This window comes from Microcaecilia unicolor, chromosome 14 (assembly GCF_901765095.1).
Source record: "Microcaecilia unicolor chromosome 14, aMicUni1.1, whole genome shotgun sequence".
Taxonomy (NCBI): domain Eukaryota; kingdom Metazoa; phylum Chordata; class Amphibia; order Gymnophiona; family Siphonopidae; genus Microcaecilia; species Microcaecilia unicolor.
Window position 1 is genome coordinate 43,438,199 of NC_044044.1, and position 17,390 is coordinate 43,455,588.

The 17,390-nt window shown below is 43.0% G+C and overlaps 1 protein-coding gene across 2 annotated transcripts in view; it reads right to left on the bottom strand.

Annotated features, from left to right (window-relative positions):
• Nucleotides 1-1,524: 1,524 nt before the first annotated feature.
• Nucleotides 1,525-17,390, bottom strand: part of RNF115 (ring finger protein 115) — a 49,381-nt gene continuing 33,515 nt past the window's right edge. Inside the window, exons 6-10 of one of the 2 annotated variants that reach the window (XR_003940018.1) lie at nucleotides 11,205-11,277; nucleotides 10,745-10,838; nucleotides 8,735-8,850; nucleotides 2,158-4,497; nucleotides 1,525-1,536 (exon numbers count right to left, since the gene is read on the bottom strand). Coding sequence is in view for 1 of the 2 variants with exons in the window: in XM_030187652.1 (XP_030043512.1) it covers nucleotides 4,366-4,497; nucleotides 8,735-8,850; nucleotides 10,745-10,838; nucleotides 11,205-11,277 (415 nt within the window). In the remaining variant the exon portion in view is untranslated. The other variant, XM_030187652.1, reaches the window with a different exon arrangement.

Below are 17,390 nucleotides of genomic sequence, written 5' to 3' on the forward strand. Positions count from 1 at the left end.
AAAGTCAAGCCTAATTACCGTGGTAGGGCAAGAGGCTCTAAAGCGGGTTAAAAAAACAAAAAAGCCACCACATCAGAAATTCTGAGGGGGGGGGGCACCCCACACACTTCAAGAAAATTCAAATTGCCCTATGGGGGAGGGGGAGTCAGTATCAAAACCCTGTGCCTATAGATACCAGGATGATATTCTTGTGCTAATGTATCACTCAGCAACCTTCAAGAGGCACAACTTGACCCAAAATGGATAGAGGCTCAAGAGAGTCTATATGCTACAACATACCACTTGCTCTTCAGAGGAAGATCTCTAAAATATTCTAAATGTCTCTGAACAAGAGGGAGGATGAGCAATGATCCACATCTGGAGTTCAGAGGTATTCCCCTGCAAAGCCTAAGAGTGGTGAAATTATTTGTGGGCCATGTTTACACCTGGGGGAATTGCACAATGCAGAATTTGCACAGAATATGAGATTTCATCTGCACAGCCACAAGAGTAAGGAAGCACCAAGGTCAGTCAACAATGAGGTCTGCCCGCACAGCTGGAAGAAGAAGCACGGAAGTCAGTCCTACAGCCCACGGATGAAGCTGCAGCTGAAGAGTCAGGGACTGAACCAGGATCAATGAAGCAGATGTGGCTTGAGGGGATTTTTGAGTCCGAGTCAGAAGAGTAGCTGGCAGGTTGGGGTGAAGAGATTAACCTTTTGGGGGAATCAAGTACAAGGTAGAGGGAGGCAGAACAGGCAGGCCTTAAGGTCTTTTTTTTTTTTACAGTACCTGAGTGGATTCTTCCTTTGACTAATAAAGGAAAAAAGGTATTACTCAAAAGACAGTGATTATACTGTATTATGGATTTTGCACATCATCTGAGGCAAGAGATGCATCCAGTCTGAGCAGTACAGATGTTTGATCATGAATCTGTCTTGGAACAGATCACATTGTGTCTCATGAGTGTATTACAGTTATGTCCATATGTAAAGGAAGAATTTCTATGAGAACTTTCTATTACAGGGGTGTAGTTGAGATCTGAAGGTTATTGAATGGAACCATCACTGTATCTTGTTCATTTAAGCATCTTACAGGGACCCTTATAGCATAATTTACTGCTCCTTTAACTCATAAGAGCAACCTACAAGCCTGCAGCCCATTTTATTGATCTAGATAGGACATATTTCAGCACAATTTTTCATACAAGATGGGGGAGTGTACACCGAAAGAGAATGACTTTTATAAGAGTGTAACGGAAAAAGTGTTAAAATATACTTTATACATCCCGTTTGGTGAGGGGGGGGGGGGGGGGGGGGAGAAGAATGACAAGCCCCTTACCTCAGGAAATAAAAGGAACAAAACCCAAAAGTCTATAGCATATTCATCTAAAGAGCCAAAAACAGACATGCTTCATTTTGCAAATCTCAATCAAACCTATCACGCAGATAAACTGCTCCTCACCTGCTGTGGCTTAATCAACCCCAGCATATAAAAACTGCCACCCACTTCAAGCACATCTGCAGATTAAGCCTCAATATAAAAAGACAAAACACACCTAGAAATAAGCATGTGTAAATTAACATTTATTATTACAAATGTACAGGCAAAAAAAGGTATGACGACAGAACCAGTCAAAATGTGGCTCCCGAGTTCACATTCAAACACCTTCTATAGGTCACACGAGAAGAGCTCAGTCACGCCATTCAATGTGGAGTAAGAGGAAGGGGAAAGGACAAAATAAATACCACATAAAAGGGCAGGTGAGAAAAGTGTGGTGGAGCGGAGCAGAGCGAAGGTGTGCGCCTCCTGGATTGTACCAGAAGAAACAAAAACCTATGTCTTTATACAGCTAAGAATTGCTTTTAATGATATACTAAAAAAACAATACTAAAAAAACAAACAAAAAAAAACAGCAAACCATGAAAGCAGTTCTAGTTAGGAACCAGGGGAAGGGAGGGTCCAGAACACACACATACAAATACCTAAAAAAACAAAACAAAAAAAAATTAACTATCATATCACAATCGTATTTTGGAGTGAGGGAGGTAGCAGTAGATGGTGAATCTTACTCAAAAATTAAACACTCCACCCCCCCCCCTTCCCTTTTTGGTCTTCTACCTTGAACGCTATAGATTTAGGTGAAAAGGGCTCCAACACACTGGAAAGAACCAGGGACAAAACGTAAGAATCAAAAACAAGGTTTGGCTCTATATTTGAGACCTTTTATAAATTGCTATGGGATTTGGATTAAAAACAACCAATAAAACAACAAAAGACAAAAAGAAACAACACAACCAAACCAAATAATGTTAAAAAGGCAAATCATGGAGCAATGCTGCCACCCTGTGCATGACTACAGTACTGTGTGCCTCAGAAAGCACAGCAGGGGAATGGTGGGGAGTATGTCAACACACACACATATATATATATTAAGACAACTTGTTTTTCCAGATCACACTGGAGCTAAGGAAGCCAAAATCTCTAAATTACTAGAGTCTGCTTGAAATGCAGATGGAATGAAGAGAATTTTTAAAAGACATTCACGTTTTATTCATTATTTATTAAAAAAAAAAAAATGAAAACTTAAATCTGCAGCAATGACTGGGTTATTTATCCCGATGCCTCTAGAGTTTATTTCTTAGAAAATGGCCGTCTTGAATGGGCAACCATGAAGATGGGGGCCAGGAAGTGACAGTATAACACATTCAACAGCATTATACCTTCCATGTATCACTCACTATACCGAGTACACACCAGGGCCTTAATTTTAAAAACATGCCATTCTTAATCTCTTTCTCCTTGAATCCTGGGATGAGGGTGGGGCTAAGATGAGTATCACAAAATGACCTCACACGGAACGTCATCCGGGAAATAAAGCCATGAGGGCCAGATTTATACCACAGCCAGTATGGAGCTGTCATGTCCAGAGAGCATTAAGTTAGTTATTTTGAAACAAGTGCTTACAAGGATGGGCTGCTACCATGGGTGCAGGGGAAGAGGAATAATTTTAACTTTAAGTCAGTCAGAAAGGTAAGGTGAGCACAGAATAGCTTAAGTGATCCAGAAGCAGCACAGCTAGTTGTCATGCAGCACAGAACACGCACACACACAGACAGCAGGTGCAACTTTCACTTAAAGTTCAAATCTCCTGCACTAATAGTTTTTTTAAAAAGTAAGCAGTGCCCTTTAAACTTAGATCACTGTGAGCTTGCAGAATCATGAAAAACTTTTAGTGCAGGGAATTAAACTGAAAATCAGAGCTGGCAGCATTTCACTCAATGGATTATTTGACAAAAAAGAATGAAAATAACTTGGAAAACAAAAACAAAGGTGGAGGGGGGGGGGGGGGGGGGGGAGAGGAAAGTTTTAGAAAGGGTATAGAGGCTCCAGGAATGCAGCAGCCAGAGAACCAATCCTGTGGTTGGAAATACTTTTTAACATAAGCAGAACCGTGCACTCAGGACACTAGAACAAATACAGAGTGCCCCTCCACCTCTTAGCTAGGCGTGTTTAAGGGGGGGGGGGGTCTCTTGCCCTCCCCCAAGCAGATGCAAGAGGTTGAGAATACAACTAAAACCCTTCCAGCCCCATCCAATCATTTCAGTTCTGATGACCTGGCCAAGCTCTTCCAGAAATATTTTTTTTTAATCCAAAATGACAACATATGGCAAGTATTGTTTTCTTGGCTACGGTACTGGAACATGAAATCAGGAGAGATCCTAGGGATACGAGTCCTAATCCCAAGAAGTTACTTCCTGGCTCTGAGCCACTGCTTACCCATAGGTTTTTATTTTTGCCCCACCCCACCCCCTTAGTTTTTTAGGAGAAGTAAATGCCTGAAATCTCTCTCTGCATGCACTTGTCTGAAAACATCAGGAGTGCAATGAGCTTTAGGATACTGTTGGGATGAAGGGCAGTACATGGACCCAAATTATACCTGGCTGGGTTTCTCTTTACCACCCCCCTTCCACTTTACGTAAAATGCAAAATGAAGGGGGTGGGGAGGGGAAGAATCCCCACCTCATCAGCAAGACAACACCAGTTGGACCTTTCAGGACAAGCCACCCCACTGCAGAACGAGACCAGAAATTTCACATGTATAAAATCAAGTTGAGCACTCGTGATGTAGCATTTTATCTCCCCTTTTTATGGTAAAGGGCCAAGCGTCACTGCTGATGGAATTATGATTTGATCTGTGAACGCTAATTGACGTTTGGAGGAGAGGGAGGGTGATCACCAGTCATAACATATGCCTTCTGGTAAGGGTGCATATTAAGTTCTCTCTCACCCTACTCCCCTCCCCCCTCCCTTTTCTGCTACTTCTGTTCTCATTCTTCTTATATTATTTATTTTACACTGGTGGGCTGAAGGCTCCAGTTTCAGTTCAGAAAGTCCATCGATCTGGGAGCGGGCTGTCGCTGCTAAAGCTGTGACTTGCCATGGCCTCTGGATTCCCTGTTTGTTGGCTGGAATCTTCCCCATTTAAGCTCTTCCTACACACTGGACATGTGTCATGCTGGAAAGGAATTTAGAGAGACAGTTACTACCACATCTGTACAAAATTCCCTCCTAAGTCAACCAAGGAGAAATTAGATCTTACCTGCTAATTTTCTTTCCAGACCAGTCCTATCAAGCAGGTGTATGCTCTCCTACCTGCAAAATAGACAAATCAGCACTGGATGTGTGTCATTATCCTTTAAGGACCCGATGTAGCCCAGCACCTGATGGGGCTGGGCTACACAGGTCCCTTAAAGGATGACATCACACATCCAGTGCTGCTTTGTGTCCATCTGCTGGTAACGGCATATATCCACTTGTCAGGACTGGTCTGAAAAGATGAGGAGGAAAATCTTTTTCATCCACATGCATACATTTCTTAGTAATGAAAGATAGGCTTGAAAGGAACTTCAAGGGAGTGTTTCCAAGTGTATTCCTCACTTCCAGGCAGGCATGACTTCCAGCAACAGATTCTACCACTTCCCTAGGGAGCTCCTTGTGGTGCCCAATACTTGTTTTAGAATTGAAGCTCATGACTTCTTGTGGGGAAGAAGCCCTGAACTCCACCTGCTGTAGGAGCAGATCAACTTGCAGCATCTCTTTCAAGCTGCAAGAAACCCATGTATTTACCCTACCTGCAGTGCTCACATTTAATTAGCCCTCATTTGTGGCTGTTCTTCTCTAGACTCTCTCAAGACATGTGGAACCCAAACCTAAATATAGTGCTCTGACAGGTTGGACACTACAAGTCTTGCACATACTATGTTGGGGGGAGGGGTGCGTGGAACGCAATTCTGCAAAATATGTCCTTCTGTGTTACAGTAGCCCTGGATGATACTTTTGGGTTTCAATGATGCCATCTTTCCTAAATACTTTCTCAGACTACTAAAAATCAAAAAGTAAAATAGTCTAGACTTGGAGAACTGTCACCAACATAATGTCAACCTTAACATGAAATTACTCATTATAGCCAACTGGCTTTCTTCTGCAAAACTAAAATTAAACCCTGAGGGGAAAAAAACAAAGGAGACCAAACCATATGCCTTACTAATTTCTTGCACCAAATCTCCCAGTTTTGATCTTCCCATCTCCACTATAGGATCCCCAGTTTATTTTGAACCAACTTGTACAATCTTCGGTGTCATTTTGGACTCAAATCTCACTTATTCGTACACCTCAAATATAGTACAGCACTCATACTTAAATTCAAAATGATCTTCTCAATACGTCATCTATTTACAAAACAAACACTTCGGGTTTCACTCTTTAGTAATCACTAACAGTGCTGGAACAGCCTCCTACATTTTCAAAGCTTAGATGTTTTCAACTACTACAGAATACAACAATAAAACTACTAACTGGATCAAAACCAAAATTTGGCATTACCCCACTCCTTTCAAGAGACCCATTGGTTGCCCATTATGTATTGGATTATCTTTAATACCCTCAGTTTGGTTCATTAAATTCACCACTCTGGTATCCCACTGTAATGCAGCAACGTGGTTTTTAAACCAGTTCTAGCCAGTCTAGCGAGCAAGTAGTAAAACAGGACATGCACAAAAGGGTTCTCCGAGCCATTTTCCTGTCACGGTAGCAGCTAACAAAAACTGAATGCAAATGATCTAAAAGTTGTTATAATGAGCTAATTAGTATTATAATGCGCATGCAAGGCAGATGCACAGCCGTTTCCCGACCCCATGCCTTTGGTCCCTAATTTTAAAAGCAGAGTTGATCCCAGGTGAAGGTCACACAGCAAATAATTTATTAAAAAAAAAAAAAACCCCGACGTGGCTGTGCTGTGTGGTAAAAATGCTGCCACTCTGAGGAGGATCTGCAGCTCTGCTATTTTATTTATTTAATTAGGATTTATATATCGCCTTTTTGAAAGAATTCACTCAAGGCAGTGCACAGTAAGAATGAAACAAACATAAGCAATAGACAATTACAGCAGTAAACATATTCAAATAATACAAAGTATGGCATAGTATACTACTTGCAAAGTCAACACAATATATAATAGAACATTTTAATAGACAACACAGGATATAAGTAAAGATGAACGTATAGATAGGTAACAGAGTAAAAGGAGTTAGAAAATAAGGTCACTAATTTAAAGAAAGTTGCACATGAGGTCAGAGATGATTAAATGCCATCTCAGCTAGGGTAGGAGTGGATAAGCATATCCTGCTGCAGTATGTGCAGCCTGTGTCACTCCTTCCATTAAAGGCCTTGTTGAAGACCCAAGCTTTCACCTGCTTCCTGAAGTAGAGAGAGTCTTGTGTTAAGCGGAGCCTTTCAGGCAGTGCATTCCAGAGTGTGGGGGCTACTCTGGAGAAGGCTCGCTTGCGGCTATCACATCGTGTAATGTCTTTTGGAGAGAGTGTGGTTAGGGATATCCCTTGGGAGGACCTTAGTGTTCTTGCAGGTGTGTACGCAATGCTGTACACGAAGAGACAGTTCCTGCTCGACAGACTTTACAATCTAACGAGGACTGACACGGGAATTACTAAGGTGGGAATTATATGAGAGAGAGTGAGAAAGAGAGAGATGGAGCTGATGAGACAGGGAGGATGACAGTGTTATAGAGAACGACACGGGGACAAAGCTTGCGGGGATGGGGCAGGGATAAACTTTGTCCCCATGTCATTTTCTTCTTTGAAGCCTGTTAATGAACTGGACTATTATTTATGTTTGAGTGATGCAGACATTTTGATTTTTTTTTGAAAACTCAAGCAAACATGCTGGCTACAACTAGCAAAATTTGCATGGGGAATCTTGTACATCCTGCTACCAGCACATCTTCTATTGCAGGAAGGACTGTGGAAGACAGGAGAGCTAGACTAAATCCTGAGATTGTTTATGACTTCTTATTAATCCACAGAATAAAAAATCATAACAGTGCTTCATAGGGTATATTTCTCCTCTCTAGGGCATACAGAACAGGTTGTACTGTGTACCCCTGGACATTTTAACAGGGTGGATTAGGATTCCTTGGGTTAGCAGAAATCAGCTATTGTTGGGGTTGGAAGGGTAGAGGGTGGTGGTGAGGAGGGTTATTATAGCTGCTCGCTGTTATTATTGTGTTCTATTTGTAATTTATACACAATAGTTGCACAGCATATTGTTCTTTTTTATACTTTAATAAAAAAAATTAAATATAAAATCATAATTGTTCAAGGCTTCTGCTAAGGACAGAACCCATAGGCACGGGGCAGGGACAAACTTTGTCCCCGTGTCATTCTCTATTATCCACAGAGATAGAGAATGAGGAAAGAGGAGAGGTTGGTTTAAGGGGGAAGATAAGAAGCTCAGTCTTGGTCATGTTTAGTTTCCACTTGTGTTAGGGACCCAGAGAAGCTCGTTTTTAATTGGGTCCAGACAAATTTTGTTGCGTTTAGCCCGTTCTTGAATTGATGTTAGACAGGTAATTATTCAGAGCTGTAGGTAAGTCAGGTTCAATGCGTATGAGTAGCTTGCACATCATCCACACAGATGTAGAAACTGAGTGTCCATTGACCTAATCAGTTTTAGATTTATTTGGCTAATAGGGGAAAGTTTGGTATTACCCCCGCTGCAGCCTTTGGGCGAAACATGGCCACTACAGGTTATCTTTTTTTTATTTGCTTTGTGACCTGTTTCTGTTCTTTGGTTTGTGATGATCTTTTATGGATCCATAGTGCCTCTTTTGTTTGGGTTGGCCCTAAGTTTTAGTTAGGCCCTCTGCTGTTGTGACTTTCAAAAGCTAGACAAGGGAATACCTGCATGTTTTACCTCAAGATTTTCTCTGTCAACAGTAGTATCTACAAATGGAGTTCCTTGTTTTTGTTTTTCTTTATTCTCTCTTGTACTTGATTTTATATTATGTAAACTGCAATGAAAGATCATTCTCTAGGGCAGTTATCTAGTTTTAATAAACCTGAAACCAAAACCTATCTATTCAGTTTTCATTTGTACAGTCCAACCCATCCTGGCATATTCAATTTCAGAGAAACACATTTGTTCGTCTCTGGGTCCAGGGAGAGGTTTGGTGCATAGGAGGAATCCACAGCACTGAATTTTATTGAGCTGTGACTTTCCGCCCCAGATGTAACTGCACACGCGCACATTCAGAAAAGGTGATGTAGAGGTTCTGACTGTGACAAACCACTACAGATTGAGGGCACTGAGGAGTAAGGCTGCAGATACACTTTGTGGAATAACTCCTATTAGAGACTATCCATCCCCAAACTGCTCAGAAAGGCGATTAAGACCCTTACCAGTTCTAACCAGGGCACGATGCAGTCGCTGTGGAAGAAGTGACTACAGGGTAGCTGCCGAACCTGTTCCGTTGCTGTGTAATCCTCTTTACAAACAGGACACTCCAACCCCATATCTGTAACACACACACAAAGGGCAGTCGGCATGGTATACTCAGAGCAGTTTGGCACCACTTATCAGTCCAAGGGAGATGCAGGCCTCTTATCTGCATCTCTTTCCTACTGCACACATCCACTGAACATTTAAACTAAATTGACATAAAACAAAGCTAAGTGCTTTTTTTTAAATATATTTAAAAATTGGATATAAGAATTTAATACGTAATTGAATAAATGTTTTATAGATCAATGATGAGTTCAGTGAATCACAAGAAGTGTCTTATATGCACAAAAAAACAAAACAAAAGTCACTGCTGAGATTGGTGTTGGGTTTAGAAGATTGAGTGCCTGGATTAGAGCAGAGGGATAGTCCAACAGTTAGAGCAGTGGGGTCGAATACAGCCCACAGCAGTCGGCACCTTTTACATCTGCTGACTGCCACAGACTGAGTATCAGTGGGACTGTATTTAAAAACAGAAACTAGTGTCTTAGTTGTTCTAACAATTCAGGAACCAGGAAATGAGTAAAATCAGTTGCCACAACACTCTTGGAGAGGCCGATCAAAACTGCTTTTTTCAGTTTCGGCTGAAACAGAAACCTGAAGTTTGGTTGTGTGAATGTGAACCAGTGAGGCTGCTGGGGACTGTCAGAGTTTGCAGTCTGCATCCGTCCACTAAACCCATAGTGTTACCATATTTGCGGAGACAAAAAAAAGGACACAAAAATAAAATGCTGCCCCAGCCCTGCCCTTGATGCACAGTCACCTTGACCCCCTCCCAAAGAAAAACAGATTCTGTAAATAAAATTAGAAAAGATGTACATTTCCAAAAAGCAGCTTGCCCCCTTCTCTCCTTCCCGTCCACATGCAGCTAACCTTCTTTCCCTCCCAGACCTATTTTACAGCCCTGGTGGTCTAGTGGCCTCTTGGGGCAAGAAAGAACCTCACTCTTTCTTGCCCGCTGCTCTCGCTTCTTGAAAATTGCTGCTGAGACTTCAAGAGGTGGCCTTGCAAGACTTCAGTGAAATCTCGGCAGCCACTTTAAGAAGCGGCGGCAGCAGGCAGGGAAAAGCGAGGTTCTTTCCTGCCCCGAAGGTGTGCACTATGGTAGGTTCAGGGGGAGGAAGGCCAGCCTGCCTGCCCAGAAATGTAGGCAAACGGGCTGTCTGGAAAAAAAACGTCTGGACCCCCTTAAAAAGGACATGTCGGGGAAATCCGGACTTATGGTAACTCTATCCACAGTATGCAAGGCAGAATATAAAATGCGGTCTTTTGTTATTTATTATCTCCAAGCAAAATAGCCTCCTCCAACATGAGCTCGAGCTCATGAAAAAGTAAAAACCATAGTGCTTTTATGGTGGCTGACTGTGCTACACTTGAGTAACAGCTGATGCCCTATCTCCACAGAAAAGCTACTTCCTATCATACCAAAATTTACAGACAAATTCCTGCTGAACTTTGTATTAAAAGCATTTGGTGCACTTTACCATATAAACTGTTGTGCAAGATCATAACTACATTACTTGCAATCACAGTATAAAAGGAATGCAAAAAGTAGCTCCCTCCCCCCCACACACACCTTACAATCTGTTAGTGTAATCAGAGTAGAAGCGATACCCCAGTTATCAGTCATTATGACAGCAGTTGGAATGGGCAGAAGTAACTGGGGACCGCTCCTAGATCACCAGGGATTATAAAATAGCCTATGCGTGGAATCTTTCAGCCGAAACCAAAACCAGGTAGAAAAAGGATTTGGTATCGTAATCAAAACCAAAATTCAGTCAGCCTCTAAACAGCTGCTCGGTCCAACATATACCGAAGGCCGCTGTAAGAAAAAACCACCCACTACCATGACAGCCTGGTAAACTGTTGAGAATAAAGGTGGGGTGAGAGTTTAAATATATCCAACCTACCAACTTGTTCCTGAGTTACTGTCACTGTGGGAAGAGAAGTGATCTTGTCCTTGTCAGCTGGGGGAGGGCCGGTGTTTTCCAACTGTCCCAAAAGCTGAAAAGAGAAAAGGCAAACATTCGGTACCAACCAGACTGGAGACTGGAGTGCTCTTCAATATACCCCTACACACTTGGGAAAACGCTGGAGCTGATGCACGCATTTGTCCCCCATCTTCAAGCGACAAAGATGCAGTGCCAGGAATACAACAGAAGTTAAATAAAAACCAGACAACATATCTGCAAGATCTTCAGAGAGTTAATTAAACCAAGCATTTTCCTGAATCCCCTTCTCCCCCCAGCACAGTGCTGACACAGCCACAGCTTCCACACCACCTGTTGGATTGAAGGTGAAGAGACTCGGTACAGTCCTTGAAGGCTCATGGTTAAAATAAACCATAAAAGAAGCAGGCAGTACTATTACCTGGGTTACAATAGCATCCAGACCACTCTGTCCCCATGCATAGTCCCCAGGGTTGGAGTGCAGCATACCACTCCTGTGAACAGTATTAAGTGTAGTTAATATGGCATCGAAAAAGCCTTCATTCAAAAGCAAATACACATTCCTTTAGAAGACACATCACCAAGACAATATAACTCTCACTAACTGTCCTCAGCTCACAGAAAAGCACTGCCCCCGAAAAGCCAGAACATGGTAACTCAAAGTTTTGTCAAAACTAAGCTAACTCACCAGATGTCCTGTAGTTAGCTGTATTTCTTAATATGGAAGCCATTAGCAAAAGTCCAAAACAAAGTTCGCTTGATAAAATGGGAGATATTAAGCCAGAACACAGTACTGTATTACTTTTGGTCAAGAATTATATTGTGGGAATTTATTCAAAGAAATCAGATTTTTGGACTTTTCTGGTATTAACATTCTCCACTGTTAATGCATTTTGGCTTTTCAGGGCAGTTTAGGGAGTTCATGTATTGCTACTGAACCCCTATAATGGCCCTGCAGTGACTCACCAGCTACTGATAAGCAGAGGGAAGTCTTATGGCGCAAAACTGTGGCAGCTTTTCTTGAGGAAGAGAAACCTGCCCCAAACCTTTGGTCATGCCTGCTTCTACGATCATTACAGCATTCTTTTCCCTGTTCCCTTGGCAGGAGCTGGTGCCAACTCAAAAAAGTTACAAGAAGAGGAAGAGACTCCTTTGCATGTCTGGCTCTGCTTTACACTTTTAAAAGCTTTGGGCAGCAGACAAGACAAGATGTTTGTTTTACAGATGTCGATTAACAGGTAAAAAACAAACACACACGTCTGTCCTACAGCTTAAGTTATAGAACAACAGAAAGGTTTACTTCTGATTTGGGCCACTATTGCTCATCCTCTACCTGGCTCAAACTCCCATCCAGGAAAAGAGCATGTGAAGCTTTTTGGTCTGTGAGGTGAGAAAACAAACCTTTTTAAAGCCAGTTTAAAACTCAACTCACAAGGATGAGCTGAGAAGGGCCAACACCCAACGTGTAATTAAACTCTGGAATTCATTGCCGGAAAATGTGGTGAAGGCGGTTAGCTTAGCAGAGTTTAAAAAGGGGTTGGACGGTTTCCTAAAGGACAAGTCCATAAACCGCTACTAAATGGACTTGGAAAAATCCAAAATTCCAGGAACAACATGTATAGAATGTTTGTACGTTTGGGAAGCTTGCCAGGTGCCCTTGGCCTGGATTGGCCGCTGTCGTGGACAAGATGCTGGGCTCGATGGACCCTTGGTCTTTTCCCAGTATGGCATTACTTATGTACTTCTAGTCCTGCATGACAATTTCCTTTCATATGACTCAAGGGACCATTACCCTGGGGATGGAGATTATAGCTCCACAACAGCACTGGAGCCCTCTGTTACACAATTCAAACCAAAAAGGTAGTAACTTCTATAACTATATGTCTCGTTACAATATTAGTGTTCCTTTTTTCTTAGAGGAACTGGAAGAACAAGATTTCCCCAATATCTACACTGACCAGAAGCAATGACATAATATGGAGGACCTAGGCAAAAAAATTAGGAGTTCCAAAGCTTGCTGTACCTTCTTCAGTTTTGAGCAGGGTTGGGGCCCAGACAATTGCTGGCCTGATACAGACTGAAAATAAGCATTTTCGGTGCATTCTGATAAGTCATTTACACATCACGTAGGAAGATGCTCACATGCTTGTTTTTCAGGTCAGACCAGACAGGTTTTCTCTTCTCCAAACACAAATAGGAAGGAGAAATTACGTCTCACCTGAATTTTCTTTCCATTAGTCCTTCCCGCTATTCCAGAACCTGTGGAATAATTGTGTCTATCAACCAGCAGGTGGAGATAAAGACCTGAAAATTGAGCTGAGACATCTCTCTTGGCATCCAGTGCAGCTCCTCAGTATTTACTTAGACGAGCAGTAAGGAGAACCTCAGAATAAAAGCCACCACCTTAAACAATTCACCAACCTAACACTAACCAGATGAGCAAATGTTTGGACCTCTCATCACTAGACAACTTGCAGAGAACGAGATATGCAAGAAGAACCATGCAAGGTGGCAGTTATTTGACCCATTACTTTGTACCCACGAAACACATAAGAAACCTCAGACGGGCCTCTGGAATAGTGGGAAGGACTAATTTCTCCCTCCATTATGTAGCTTCTCACTGTTCCAGAACCTGTGGGATGTTCAAAAGCAACGCCTAGAGTTGATGGGATCCTGGCGCTGCCACCCAGAGGACCGAAGCCCCAAAACAGACTTCCAAGCGTGCTGCAATGTACACCCTGTAGTGTTTGGCGAAAGGTATGCAGTGTTGATCACATCGCTGCCTTGTAAATATCCGCCAGATACAGTAAGGTAGTCTCCGCCCACGATATCGCCGTATACCTTATAGAACGAGCCTGCAAGACCTAGTCGTTTCCCCGCAAGCAAATAAGCAGACGCAAAAGTCTCCTTCAACCATCTAGCAACTGTGGGCTTGGAAGCCATGAGGCCAAGCCTCTGCTTACCAAAAAGCATAAAAACAGTCCGACCAATTAGTGAAACTCATTTGCAACTTTAAGATACCTAATAAGGGGACACTACGCATCTCAAGAAGCTCCAAGGAAGAATACAGAGCCTCTTTGTCCTCTTTTCGAAAGGACGGAAGCACCACAGATTGAGATGATTGCCGATACCAATTTTGGAAGAAAGGACGAAACTGTGCCGTAAAACCAAAGGGGCACGGATCCTCCATGAACACTAGATCTTGCTTCAGTAGGCCGTGTATCTGCAGAGGACAGAAAGAAGCCCGGTTCAGCAGTTGAATCGGGTCAGCATACCACGGCCTCAGCAGCCAATCTGGGACTACAAGAATTATTCAACCCCAGTGCAGTACAATGCAATGCAGTAGTAGTAGTAGTAGAGATGTCCCCTGCCAGGGCTGCACTAGGCATTGATCCCCATCAAGCCCAGTTCTTTCTGATAGCTGAAGAACTTGGGCACGTTGGCATTCCTTTTTGTCACCATCGAGTCCAGAAGCGGAGAACACCATCAGTCCACTATCAGCTGAAAACCTTGGCTGGATAGTTCCCATTTTCCCATATCTAAGTAGAACCTGCTGAAAGAGTCCGCCTCCACATTCAAGGATCCCACGATGTGAACTGCTAGCAAACGTACAAGATTTTTCTTTGCCCAACTCACGAGGGAGGCAGTGTCCACTGCCATTGGACCTTGCGGTCCCGCCTTGCTTGTTATAAGCCACCACCATTGCATTATTGAAGAAAACATGGACCGGGGCCCCCACCAGAAAGGGAACAGAGTCGTGCAAGGCATTCTGCACAGCCCTAAGTTCCAAGTGATTTATCGACCAGATGGAACTTGTATGTAATGAGCTCCCCAACCTGACTTGCTGGTGTCCATTGTCATCACCCTTATTGGAAAGGGAGCTCCGACGGTCAAATTCGTGGGTGACCACCACCACTGCATACTCCTGCATACTTCTGGCAACAAGTGTCCAAGGAAGATGAAGGTCTTAATTCTATGACACCAGAAACCAGCAGCTGAGAAGAGATTCCTGTAATGGCTGCATGAGTCCTTGCCCATGGCACCACTTCCATTGCCACCATCATTGATCCCAGAACCTGGATGCAGTCCCAGACCCTGGGCTTGCCTCAACTGAGATGACGAATCTGTTGAACCAGGTTCAACCTCCTGCATTACGTGAGGAAGATGCTCTCCCATGCTGTGTTAAATAGAATGCTAATACTCCAGCATCTGCGATGGAGTTAATCTGCTCTTTTCAAAACTGATTGCCCAATCCAACTGCAGAATACTTCGGAATTGGAGGCAACGTTCTCAATTAGTTCAAGGGGTTCCTAACCACATGATCATACCAAGTGACATGTAATTCGACTACATCAGCTACATGGATACCTGAAAATTGGAGTTCCACAGGAATCCCCCCTCTCACTAACCTTATTCAACTTAATGATGATACCCTTGGCCAAACTACTATCAAATCAAAACTTTAACCCATACATATAGGCAGACGACGTAACGATCTACATCCCATTTAATCAAAATCTAAAGGAAATTTCCAATGACATCAACCAAAGCCTACATATCATGCATACATGGGCGGATGCATTTCAGCTGAAACTCAATGCAGAAGAAACCCAATGCCTAATATTTACCTCGCAACATAACACGAACAAATCCACCACCATTAACACACCAAAACTGAATCTTCCAATTTCAGACACCCTAAAAATTCTTGGAGTTACTATTGATCGACACCTAACACTTGAGAATCATGCGAAAAACACAACCAAGATGTTCCATTCAATGTGGAAATTAAAAAGAGTAAGACCTTTCTTCCCAAGGACCGTTTTCCGCAACCTGGTACAGTCAATGGTACTCAGTCATCTAGACTACTGCAACGCACTCTACGCTGGTCGCAAAGAGCAAATAATCAAGAAACTTCAGACAGCTCAGAACACTGCAGCTAGACTAATATTCGGCAAAGCAAAATATGAAAGTGCTAAACCCCTACGAGATTTTTAAGAAGGGTTCCAGAGGAGATCCGGGAAATTATAGACCGGTGAGTCTGACGTCGGTGCCGGGCAAGATGGTGGAGGCTATTATTAAGAATAAAATTGCAGAGCATATACAAAAACATGGACTGATGAGACAAAGTCAGCACGGATTTAGTGAAGGGAAGTCTTGCCTCACCAATCTAATGCATTTTTTTGAGGGGGTAAGCAAACATGTGGACAATGGGGAGCCGGTTGATATTGTATATCTGGATTTTCAGAAGGCGTTTGACAAAGTGCCGCACGAAAGACTCCTGAAGAAATTGCAGAGTCATGGAATCGGAGGTAGGGTATTATTATGGATTAAGAACTGGTTGAAAGATAGGAAACAGAGAGTAGGATTGCGTGGCCAGTATTCTCAGTGGAGGAGGGTAGTTAGTGGGGTCCCGCAGGGGTCTGTGCTGGGTCCGTTGCTTTTTAATGTATTTATAAATGACCTAGAGATGGGAATAACTAGTGAGGTAATTAAATTCGCCGATGACACAAAATTATTCAGGGTCGTCAAGTCGCAGGAGGAATGTGAACGATTACAGGAGGACCTTGCGAGACTGGGAGAATGGGCGTGCAAGTGGCAGATGAAGTTCAATGTTGACAAGTGCAAAGTGATGCATGTGGGTAAGAGGAACCCGAATTATAGCTACGTCTTGCAAGGTTCCGCGTTAGGAGTTACGGATCAAGAAAGGGATCTGGGTGTCGTCGTCGATGATACGCTGAAACCTTCTGCTCAGTGTGCTGCTGCGGCTAGGAAAGCGAATAGAATGTTGGGTGTTATTAGGAAGGGTATGGAGTCCAGGTGTGCGGATGTTATAATGCCGTTGTATCGCTCCATGGTGCGACCGCACCTGGAGTATTGTGTTCAGTACTGGTCTCCGTATCTCAAAAAAGATATAGTAGAATTGGAAAAGGTACAGCGAAGGGCGACGAAAATGATAGTGGGGATGGGACGACTTTCCTATGAAGAGAGGCTGAGAAGGCTAGGGCTTTTCAGCTTGGAGAAGAGACGGCTGAGGGGAGATATGATAGAAGTGTATAAAATAATGAGTGGAATGGATCGGGTGGATGTGAAGCGACTGTTCACGCTATCCAAAAATACTAGGACTAGAGGGCATGAGTTGAAGCTACAGTGTGGTAAATTTAAAACGAATCGGAGAAAATTTTTCTTCACCCAACGTGTAATTAGACTCTGGAATTCGTTGCCGGAGAACGTGGTACGGGCGGTTAGCTTGACGGAGTTTAAAAAGGGGTTAGATAGATTCCTAAAGGACAAGTCCATAGACCGCTATTAAATGGACTTGGAAAAATTCCGCATTTTTAGGTATAACTTGTCTGGAATGTTTTTACGTTTGGGGAGCGTGCCAGGTGCCCTTGACCTGGATTGGCCACTGTCGGTGACAGGATGCTGGGCTAGATGGACCTTTGGTCTTTCCCAGTATGGCACTACTTATGTACTTATGTACTTATGTACACTGGCTCCCACTTAAAGAACGCATCACGTTCAAAACATGCACCCTAGTTCACAAAATCATTCACGGAGACGCTTCAGCCTACATGTCAGACCTGATAGACCTACCACCCAGGAA